We start from the raw sequence: 10,322 nt of genomic DNA, 5'->3' as shown, positions 1-10,322 counted from the left end.
AGGGGCCCGGCTGCACCCCGCCCTGCAGAGCACGCCCCCGGAGCCCAGATGATTCAGAGGCGGGCAGGCCACCCGCCCGGGGGCCTGCGACAGTGGATGCAATTAGATTTAATGGGATAGAGCCCTTTCTCGGCGGCTCCGTGCTCCGCGCCCACCCCGCCTCCCTCAGGCGGCAGCAGCGGGAGGGAGGCGTGGAGGAGGTGGAGGTGGGGGACCTGGGGGGCTCTGACGTCAGCCCAGCCTATAAAGGCCGCCGGGCAGAGGGCTGCGGAGACGGAGCCCGGACCTCGCCGGCACCATGCCCACCCCCAGCGCCGCCTCGCCGCAGGCCAAGGGCTTCCGCCGGGCCGTCTCTGAGCTGGACGCCAAGCAGGCCGAGGCCATCATGGTAAGAGGGCAGGCTGGTGCCCACGGGCCAGAATGAACCTGAAGCCCAGGGGTGACCCCCAAAGTCTGGCAGGTGGCCCCAGGCTCAGGGTCCACACGGACACCCAGGCCAAGGCCTGGCATCCAGTCCTGGCCACGAACGCGTCCTGTGCCGGACCTGGGCGGTTGAATCTCTGTGGGGGTCCTGCTGGACCCAGTGTGTGTGTGACAGGGTCCCAGGCCCGGCAGAGGCTCATGGGGCGGGGGAGGTGGGCTAACAGGGTGCAGCCCCCGTTCTGCTGAGCTGAAGACAGTCTGCGCTCAGGGCCATTCCCACCCATGACCTGCCCGTCCACCTGTCCACCCACCATTCTTTCATCCACCTCCCACACATTCTGTGTCCCACGTGGACTCTCCAGTCTTGAAATCCCCCTCCCTGTCTCCAGCAACCCTGAGCCTCTGTGGCCGCCAGGAATGGCCCCCAAGGCACGGCCCACCCCATGGGAGCCCCGAATTCCAGGGAGCCTATGCTGGGAAGACACACTGGGCCAGCCCCCTCTCTGAGACTGCAGGACCGGGGGCTTCCCGGGCTGGAGGAAGGGTCTCCAGTTCACTCTCAGGGATGGGCTGGGATGATCGGCTCGTTTACAGAGCTTTAGTGAAAACGTGGGTGGAGTTCTGGAAATTTAATTTGCAGGCACTGTCTCAGGGGACCCCCTGTGCGGTAGAGGGTTGTTCCTTTTTCTAGGGGTCCCAGGGAGGTGCCCCCCACCACGGAGGCCCCTGACTCTGTCCATACCCTGCCTGAGGTCGGCTGGGGGGAGGGCTCCCCCAGGCCCGGCTGTGTTCCGAGACCCGAGGGTGCCAGGACCGTCTTAGAACTTCAGCTCCAGGTGGTGAGCCCAGAGGGGCTTCTGTGTTCAGGGGTGGACGAGGCAGACACACTGACCCCGGGGGCTTGTGATCTCAGGGACAGATGGTGGGTAAGGTGCTGTCAGGCCGGACTAGAGGTGGGGCCACGAGGAGGGTTATCCCAGACCCCCGGACAGCTCCTGACCCACCGTCTCCCGTCCCCTGACCTGGTCAGGTGGGCGCAGAGGCCGCCCTCGCCCCTGGCCCCAGGCGGGGCAGTGCTGGAGCCGGGCCCGGGGCTGCGGGCAGGCCGAGGGTGGGGGCAGCTGGCACACTTCTCCCCACAGTCCCCGCGCTTCGTTGGGAGGCGGCAGAGCCTCATCCAGGACGCACGCAAGGAGCGGGAGAAGGCAGAGGCTGCGGCCTCATCCTCAGAGTCCGCAGAGACGGGCAGCCTGGTGGAGAGGGACGGGAAGGCGGTGCTGACGCTGCTGTTTGCCCTGCGGCCCACCAAGCCCCCCGCGCTGACCCGGGCCATCAAGGTGTTTGAGGTGAGGGGCGCCGGGGGCCATGGGGGCCTCGAGGAGAGGTGCCCCTCCCGCCCTGGGGGCTCTCTGAGCCCGGCCTCCCGCCCACCCTGCACCCACCACCTCACTCTGGGTGGGAGGCGGCGTGGGTCCTGCAGGAACTGCCGGTCCCCACGCCTGCAGGAGGCCTGTCCCCGGCGGGGCGGGGCTGAGGCAGCTGCTCTAGTCCCAGCAGGTTGGGCGGGGGGCAGGGACTGGCTCTCCCCACAGACGCCCGAAGACTGGACCGCAGAGCCTGCTCAAGCTCCCGCATGGCCGTGTGGCCCGAGGGCCTGGGAGATGGAGGCTCCCTGGTTGCTGGCGCCGCCCACCTGAGGGGGAGGGGACCCTTCCTACCATCCCTCCCCCCCCCCACCCTGCTTGGCGGGCACCAGAGCCCCCTGACCAGGCTGCAGTGGGGTCAGCGCCCACCCTCAGCTGCGGGGGTCTGGACAGGGCCTGGACGAGGCCAGCAGGGAGGGATGTCAGGCCACCTGCGGGTGGCCGGGGGCACACAGAGGCCCCGTCCGGAACGCTGGGTCTGGGGGACCCTGAGACAAGTGCATAGGCCCGGTTTTCCAGACGAGACCTGCCAGGGCAGCAGGCGTCGCCCGAGTCTGGGTGGTGGTCTGTGTGCTCCTGGCCGCCTGGGTCCCGGGAGGGGCGGGGCAGCGACATGCGCCCCCTCCTCTGTCTCCACTGGTCCATCTGCGTCTCTGTCTGTCCCTCGCTCACCCCCTCGCCCCCAAGACATTCGAAGCCCACCTCCAGCACCTGGAGACCCGGCCGGCCCACCCGCCGCGGGCGGGTAGCCCGCCCCTGGAGTGCTTCGTACGCTGTGAGGTGCCTGGCCCCGTGGTGCCCGCCCTGCTGAGCTCCCTGCGCCGCGTGGCGGAAGACGTGCGTGCCGCCGGGGAGAGCAAGGGTGAGGCGGCCCTCGGCCCCACAGTGGGGCCGCGCGCCCCGGAGACGGGAAACCGCAGGGACCAGGGCACAGCCGGGGGTCCGTCCCTGCTGGCCCGGGGTCGGCAGCCTCCTGCTCAGCTGTCGGGGCCTGGGTCACCTCCAGTCCCCACCCCCATCGATGGAGCGGGAGGCTGCGGCCGCGGGCCTCTCCCCGTGCGCCCAGCACTCACTCCTGTCCTTCCGCCTCCCACCCCCTCCCCCGCGACCCCCCGAAGTCCTCTGGTTCCCGAGGAAAGTGTCCGAGCTGGACAAGTGTCACCACCTCGTCACCAAGTTTGACCCTGACCTGGACTTGGATCACCCGGTGAGCTGGCTTCCCCAGGGCTGATGGGCGGTGGGCGTGGGCCTGGCTGAGGAGGGCGGGTCTGTGGGCTGCTGCTCGGCCCCCCGCGAGCCCCGGCTGGGTGCAGGCCCCCAGCGCCTGCGGGGTCACCAGCTGCGTCGGGGCGGGGCGGGCGGCCCCCGACTGCGTCCATTCCGCCGCCAGGGCTTCTCCGACCAGGCGTATCGCCAGCGCAGGAAGCTGATCGCCGAGATCGCCTTCCAGTACAAGCAGTAAGGGACCCCCTTGGGGGTGCGCCCTCTGGGAGCCAGACCCCATCCTCGGGGCCCACACTAGCGCCCCCTCCTGGGAAGGGGCGGGATGTCCTTGCCAGGAGCACCACCGCCTCTGCTGTCCCCCTGGTCGCAGCAGGGACATCTCGGCCCAGAGAGATTAAGCCGCGCACCTCAGCCACGCAGCCGGCGGGCGCTCAGCCTGGGCCCCTCCCGTCCACCCCCACACGTCCTCCCCGAAGGGGCCTGGACTGACTGCAGACCCCTCCCCAGAGGCGACCCCATCCCCCACGTGGAGTACACGACCGAGGAGACCGCCACCTGGTGAGAGCCCGTGGCAGAGACGGGGCAGGGCGGGGACAAGGGTTCCGGGGAAGACCCACGAATCCCCGTGGGAGGCAGTGGCCTCCAGGAAGAAAGACTAAGTCCGAGTGGAGGAGGGACTTCCCGGGACCCCCCACAGCTCCCCCCAAACCCCCCAAAGCCGCACCAAGTGGCCGGCTTCATGGGCCAGAGAGAGGCCTGCAGCGTGAGACTGCCGGGGCCTGCAGGGGGCAAAGCAGAGCCCTCGGGGTGGGGGCGCTGCTGGGCGCAGGGAGGCTGGGGAGCAGGCGCCGGCCTGAGCCCCTGGCCCGCAGGAAGGAGGTCTACTCCACGCTGCGGGGCCTGTACCCCACCCACGCCTGCCGCGAGCACCTGGAGGCCTTCGAGCTGCTGGAGCGCTTCTGCGGGTACCGCGAGGACCGAATCCCGCAGCTGGAGGACGTCTCCCGCTTCCTGAAGGGTGCGGTGCCCGCGCGGGGCCCCCGGGGGCGGGCAGCGCGCCCGGCCACGCCCTCCGCCCCACCCCACCCCCCGGGCCCTGACCGCCCGCCCCCGCCCCAGCAGAGCGGACCGGCTTCCAGCTGCGGCCCGTGGCCGGCCTGCTGTCCGCGCGGGACTTCCTGGCCAGCCTGGCCTTCCGAGTGTTCCAGTGCACCCAGTACATCCGCCACGCCTCCTCGCCCATGCACTCCCCCGAGCCGTGAGTGGCCAGCCCCTGCCCCTGGGCCTGCGGAGGGGGGACGGGAGGGCGAGCCTGGGGTTGGGGGGGCAGGTCGCCCGCCCTGGGGGCCCCAGCCCCACCCACTCTCCGCCCCCAACACAGGGACTGCTGCCACGAGCTGCTGGGGCACGTGCCCATGCTCGCCGACCGGACCTTCGCCCAGTTCTCCCAGGTGTGTCCCGGGGCCTCGGGAGCCCAGCCACCCCCGGGGCTGGCCACCAACGGGCACTGCCGGCCTCTCCCACCCCCCATCCCCACCCCCCAGGGCTACACAGTGCCCACCTGGGCCGTGAGACTTCAGGGGGCGTGCGTTGTCCTGGAACAGAGGGCTGGTGGCCAGGCCCACGCAGGGAGACCACCTTAGCTCAGTGTCCAGGAAGAACCCTCCCAGGGAGCCCACGGTCCCAGCGCCCAGGCTGGGGGCCGTGTCCTGGGCCTTGTGCTGCCACCTGCTGGCTCTCCCAGGAACGTCGGGGAGCAGTCCCCCCTGGCCCCCAGCGGATCCCAGGAGGCTCTCTGCACCCTAGCAGCTTCCAGGAGACCCCGGGGCGGGGGCACAGACACCCCCAGCACCCTCACCGCTCCCCCCTCCACAGGACATCGGGCTCGCATCCTTGGGAGTGTCGGATGAGGAAATTGAGAAGCTGTCCACGGTGGGTTGGGTCCCCTGCAGGGCCCTGGGCTCAGGCCGGGCCCTCTTGTGCAGGCTGAGGTCTCCACTTCTCACGCCGTGACCCCCGCCCCCCCACCACCCCAGAGCCTGGCTCAGCTTTGCCTGGGGAGGGGGCGGTGCTGGGGCCTCGGTGAGCGGGTCAGCTGTGCTGACCACAGCGTTTCCTACCGACCCCATCAGCTGTACTGGTTCACTGTGGAGTTCGGGCTGTGCAAACAGAATGGAGAGGTGAAGGCCTACGGGGCAGGGCTGCTGTCCTCCTACGGGGAGCTCCTGGTGAGAATCCCCCTAGGGAGGGGCCGGGCCAGGTCCTGGCAGGCAGGGCCACCTTGGCCATCCTCCTGGACTCAGGCCGCCCAGGAGGCTGAGCAGGGCGCTGGCCTACTGGGGGAAGGAAGAAGCGGCCCCCACCCCTTCCCACACGCACTGTCCCCAGGCCTTGGGAGGACCCCCGAGGGGGGTGCAGGTGTGAGTCCGGCCCTGGGGCTCCAGTTGCCTCGGGTCCTGAGAGCCCGGCCCCCCGCCTCCCGCCAGCACTCCCTTTCCGAGGAGCCCGAGATCCGGGCCTTCGACCCTGACACAGCGGCCGTGCAGCCCTACCAGGACCAGACTTACCAGCCCGTCTACTTCGTATCTGAGAGCTTCAGCGATGCCAAGGACAAGCTCAGGTGGGCTGGGGCTCCCGGGCAGAGACCCCACCCCCACCCCCCGCAACACTGTGCCTCCAAACTGGGCAAGCCAGTCAGCAGGCCGGGCCTGCTGACCCATTTCACAGGGGAGAAAGCTGGGCTCATCTCATTTACAGCACCCCTCCCGCAGCGAGACCCCCTACAAGGCTGGGGAGGGGAGACCTGCAGGGCTGGCGGCCAGGCCAAGGCCAGACTTTCAGAAGGTGAAGTTTGACTCTGAAAGACAGTTGTGTCTGACTTTGTAAGATGGGTCCTTCCTGGCCTCCTGCCCCCTGAGCACCTGGGGCTGTGGTGGGAGGGGACTGAGGGGAAGGGCTGCTGGGATGGCTGAGGGCCAGGTGGGGAGCCTGGTGGGCAGAGAGTTTCCTGGGCTGGGGGCGCAGTGACCAGCATTCCCCAGGGGAGGGTGGCAGAGCCCGACACACCCCACCCGGTCACCCTTGGGAGGGGCCTCTTTCTAGCCAGACTCCCATTGTCACGAGGGAAACTGAGGCCCAGGATCTATTGAGCCTGGAGTACAGGGGCTGTGGCTCTCACACGTGAGCTTAGGGACAGGGACATAATAGACTCTCCAGAGCGCATGTCTGGAAGCCTTCCTGGAGGAGGAGGCCTGGCTGTGCCTCCCTTGGGAAGGAGCAGGGCGGGATGGAGTGCCTGGTAGAGGTTCGCTTGGAAAAGGCCTGTCCTCCCCACCGAAAATACCCCCAGCCCTTGCAGGATGTCTTGGTCCCCAGACTTGTCTGGGTGGCTGGACGGAATGAGCTTTGGGGGCCCAAGTGGCTCAGAAAAGTCCTGGGGTCTCTGAACCCTCTGTGATGGAGCAGACAGGCTCCCGCCCCCCAGCCCCACCCCACTAGTGACTGAAGGTCCCTGCCAGCTGTCCCCCCACCCCACAGGAGCTACGCCTCCCGCATCCAGCGCCCCTTCTCTGTGAAGTTTGACCCGTACACACTGGCCATCGACGTGCTGGACAGTCCCCACGCCATCCGGCGCGCCCTGGACGGCGTCCAGGATGAGATGCAGACCCTGGCCCAGGCTCTGAACGCCATCAGCTAGACACGGGGCGCCACCCGCAGGCCCCAGTGGGCTGGCCTGGGGCTCCCAGCCTGCCCCCGCCTGCCCACATGAGGGGCTGGCTCACAGGGTGCCCCAAGAGCCCGCAGAGAAGCCCCTGCCAGAGGGCACCTGCCCAGCGCTTGCCAGCTGCGTGTCGGCCTCCTTGTCCCGCCTGCTGCCCCTGTGCTGCGCTGCCTGCTTGCAACCTCAATAAAAGAGAGACTCGGCCCTGAGTGCCCGCCCGGGGTCTGTGTCCGTGCCGTGGGTTCAGCACACAGCCCCGGGCCCCCCTCACACTGCCCCAGTCCCGCTCAGAAGCTCCCCCGGAGCCAGCCTCCTCCAGGCAGCCCAGGGTCACCTGCTCACCCAGAGGACCCCTCAGAGGGCCGCAGGAGTCGGGCTGAGCTGTCCCGTCTCGGTAGGGTGACGGCCTGGAGGCGGGGGGCTGGTCTGGGTTCCAGGGGCAGGGCTCTCAGCTCTGGTCTCTCTGATCCTCCTACCCCACCCGCCTGGAGCGGGACCTGGGAACGGCCCCCACAAAGGACGTGCCAGCAGGGAACTCTGCTGGGCTGGCTCTGGGGGGCCTCTCTGGGCCTCAGTCACCCAGCAAGGCGGGCGGGTGCTGGATTCTCCACTCCATTTCGTTGCCGGGTCAAGACACAGTCTCCAGCTAGGACCTCCAGCTTTTCCTCCAGGACTGGCCCTCGGAGCCAGCAGCCTGGGGCTTCCCGGGAGGCGGTTGGCTCCTTACTTCCTGCACAAGGCAGACACCAGCCTATCTTCCAGGCCCTCTCACTCCCTCTGGTGCCCCCCATTGCCCCCTCCCACTGCCAGGACCCTGGCTCAAAGCTCTGGGGATGTTAATCCCAGAAATTCCTTCGCGTAACGCCCTCCCCTCTCATCCTCCCTGGGGGTCTGTCCTTCCAGCCGCGTCTCAAGTACCTGGTTTGTGACCAGCCCTTCCATAGTCATGTCCCACAGCCTGTGCGGCCCCTAGTGGGGTCACTCCTGGGGTGACGTGCCCCACTGAGACCCCGGGGAAGGACTGATGGCTGGCTCCCCTCCCTCCTGCCCCGCTGGGCCCTGGGCTTTGCCCTCCCCCTGGGTCTTCCCGCATCCAGCCCCTGCCCGACACACCCCTCTCAAAGAGGCCACGGGATCTCTCCTGGCTGCAGGGGGGCTTCCGGACACTGTGATGTCCTGGGAAGGCAGGGCCCAGCCCCTTCCTTGGAGTCGGGGAGCCGACAGGGAAGTCAGTGCCCTGGGGAGCAGGCCCCCCTCTCCAACTATAGACACGAAGCCCCAGGGTGGCCAAACGCTAAATAAGTAAATAAACATATCAAAAAGAAAGGGTCCAGCCGGGAAGAGGTGGGCAGGGGCTCCAGGGAGAGGGGTGGGGCCTAGAGGGCAGCTGGGCGGGCAGGTGGGGGCCCCTGCGGCCTCCGAACTGAAGATGAGAATCGGGGCCAGCCTGAGGGGCCTCACGGCTGTGGGTCCCTGGGTTCAGCCCCTCAGCGTCCCCTGGGAAGCCGGGGGTCTTGCCAGGCTGCTGTGCTGGGGTGGGTGGGTGGGGCTGGGACATGCCCGCTGCCCACCCCACGGCCTGAACCATCGCTGGGGCCTCGGGGGCAGCCCAGGGACACAGGAGGGGTCCCCCTTTCGCCCCACTGCCTGGACTAACGTGGATGATGGGCCCAGGCAGGGCCGGGCGGAGGACTTCGCCCCCAGCGGTGTGAGGGGACAGCTTGGTGTGGATTGGGCCCCTCATTAAGACTCTAATGACCCCACGGCCCCGAGAGGTGCTGACGGCCAAGGAGAGGCTCCCGCAGCCCTGGCAGCGGGGAAATGATCCGGAAACTGCAGCCTCAGCCCCCGGGCCATCTGCCGCACCCCTGGAGGCCCTGATGGCAGGCCAGGTGGCGGGCTCAGGGGCTATAAAGCCGGCAGGCCGCGGCAGCCCCCTGCCCTCAGGACCGGCTGCATTCGAGGCTGTCAGCAAGCAGGTCCGTCCTTGGGCTCTGCATCCGCCTGGGTCCGGGGCTGGCCCGCTGGGGCTCAGGGCATCGGGGCCCAGGTCCACCGAGCAGCAGGAGGATGTGCGCTCTCTCGGAGCACCCTGGTGGGGGGCACCCTGACTGGGGGCGCTGGGTTGGGGGCCCTGATTGAGATGCTGGGTTGGGGGCCCTGGTTGAGGTGCTGGGTTGGGGACCCTGGTTGAGCTGTTAGGTTTGGGGGGCAGGCACTGGTTGAGGGTGCTGGGTTGGGGGCGAGCCCTGACTGAGGGTGCTGGGCGCCCCGCCCCAGCCTCAGCCCCCGCTGTTGCCCAGGTCCTCGCAGCCCCGCCATGGCCCTGTGGACACGCCTGGTGCCCCTGCTGGCCCTGCTGGCGCTCTGGGCCCCCGCCCCGGCCCGTGCCTTCGTCAACCAGCACCTGTGCGGCTCCCACCTGGTGGAGGCGCTGTACCTGGTGTGCGGAGAGCGTGGCTTCTTCTACACGCCCAAGGCCCGCCGGGAGGTGGAGGGCCCCCAGGGTGAGCCCCCGCTCCCCCCGGTCCCCCCGCTCCCCCCGGTCCCCCTGGCCCCTACCCTGGCCTCCCGCTGGTGCCCGGCGGGAAATCAAGAGAGGTTTTTAAAAAGGAAAACCATGTCCTGTCCACGTCCTGGAAGTGACCAGCTCCCTAGGGGCTAAGACAGGATGACCCCCAAGGGGGCCTCACCCCATCTATCCTGCCTTCTTACCCGGGCCCCCTCACTTCCTCTCATGAGGGATGATGCGAGGCCAATCCAGGGGCCGAGGGTCTCGGTGGGCAGCCCTTGGTGGCGATGGGGTGGTGCCCATGGGAGACGCCCCGTCACCCGGAGAGAGGGCCCCGTCCCGGGCGGGCTGGCGGGGGCTGGAGGGGAGGGGGAAGGGCGCCTGGGCAGGGCCCCGCTCCAAGGCCAGGTAGGGCCCCGCTCCAAGGCCGGGCAGGGCCCCGCTCCAAGGCCAGGTAGGGCCCCGCTCCAAGGCCGGGCAGGGCGGGCGGCGGGGCGTCTGCTACCTAACCGCCTCCCCGCAGTGGGCGAGCTGGAGCTGGCCGGAGGCCCCGGCGCGGGCGGCCTGGAGGGGCCCCCGCAGAAGCGTGGCATCGTGGAGCAGTGCTGTGCCGGCGTCTGCTCTCTCTACCAGCTGGAGAATTACTGCAACTAGGCCTGCCCCGCCGGCAATAAAGCCTTGACGAGCCCGCTGTCATCTCTGTGTGGCCTGGCGTCCCGGCGCCCGTGGGGAGGGGGCGGGGAGGGCGGGGCCCCCAGCCCGAGACCCCTTTCTGGTCTCACTGCGTCGGCTTTTCTGAGCTGCCTCCACACGTGCTGGGTGCACGAGGCGGGGCCCTCCAAGGTGGCGCGCTCCCGTCTTCAGGGGTCCTGCTCACAAGGTGGGCTTCACAGGGCACCTGCCCAGGCCACCACCCGTCACACCCAAGAGCCCGGGGCTGCCCGGGTTGGCCATGGCTCTGGAGGTCAGCGGGTGACCTGGCTGTACCAAGGTCTGGCCAGCCTGCCAGCTGGCCAGG

At 69.2% G+C, this 10,322-nt stretch overlaps 2 protein-coding genes across 2 annotated transcripts; both read left to right on the top strand.

The window, feature by feature from the left end:
• Window positions 1-298: 298 nt before the first annotated feature.
• Window positions 299-6,768, top strand: TH (tyrosine hydroxylase). Its single transcript, XM_068978406.1, has 13 exons — window positions 299-388; window positions 1,566-1,769; window positions 2,535-2,709; window positions 2,966-3,054; window positions 3,238-3,305; window positions 3,579-3,629; window positions 3,944-4,089; window positions 4,194-4,329; window positions 4,453-4,522; window positions 4,947-5,003; window positions 5,204-5,299; window positions 5,558-5,691; window positions 6,609-6,768. The coding sequence occupies exons 1-13, from the start codon at window positions 299-301 to the stop codon at window positions 6,766-6,768; spliced, it is 1,476 nt and encodes a 491-aa protein (XP_068834507.1).
• A 2,344-nt stretch (window positions 6,769-9,112) lies between these two features.
• Window positions 9,113-9,958, top strand: INS (insulin). Its single transcript, XM_068976099.1, has 2 exons — window positions 9,113-9,299; window positions 9,828-9,958. Exons 1-2 carry the CDS (start codon window positions 9,113-9,115, stop codon window positions 9,956-9,958), a joined length of 318 nt encoding a protein of 105 aa, XP_068832200.1.
• The last annotated feature ends 364 nt before the right edge of the window (window positions 9,959-10,322 follow it).

Source organism: Capricornis sumatraensis, chromosome 8 (genome assembly GCF_032405125.1).
Source record: "Capricornis sumatraensis isolate serow.1 chromosome 8, serow.2, whole genome shotgun sequence".
NCBI lineage: Eukaryota > Metazoa > Chordata > Mammalia > Artiodactyla > Bovidae > Capricornis > Capricornis sumatraensis.
This window is presented reverse-complemented; position numbering and strand designations above follow the sequence as displayed.

What these genes read in the sequence shown, in the direction of transcription:
- TH (XM_068978406.1), top strand. Translation starts at nt 299, where the DNA reads ATGCCCACCCCCAGCGCCGCCTCGCCGCAGGCCAAGGGCTTCCGCCGG. An exon ending in GGGCCATCAAGGTGTTTGAG is followed by an intron (nt 1,770 to 2,534) that starts GTGAGGGGCGCC and finishes CTCGCCCCCAAG; the next exon opens with ACATTCGAAGCCCACCTCCA. An exon ending in CCTTCGCCCAGTTCTCCCAG is followed by an intron (nt 4,523 to 4,946) that starts GTGTGTCCCGGG and finishes CCCCCTCCACAG; the next exon opens with GACATCGGGCTCGCATCCTT.
- INS (XM_068976099.1), top strand. Translation starts at nt 9,113, where the DNA reads ATGGCCCTGTGGACACGCCTGGTGCCCCTGCTGGCCCTGCTGGCGCTC. An exon ending in GGAGGTGGAGGGCCCCCAGG is followed by an intron (nt 9,300 to 9,827) that starts GTGAGCCCCCGC and finishes GCCTCCCCGCAG; the next exon opens with TGGGCGAGCTGGAGCTGGCC.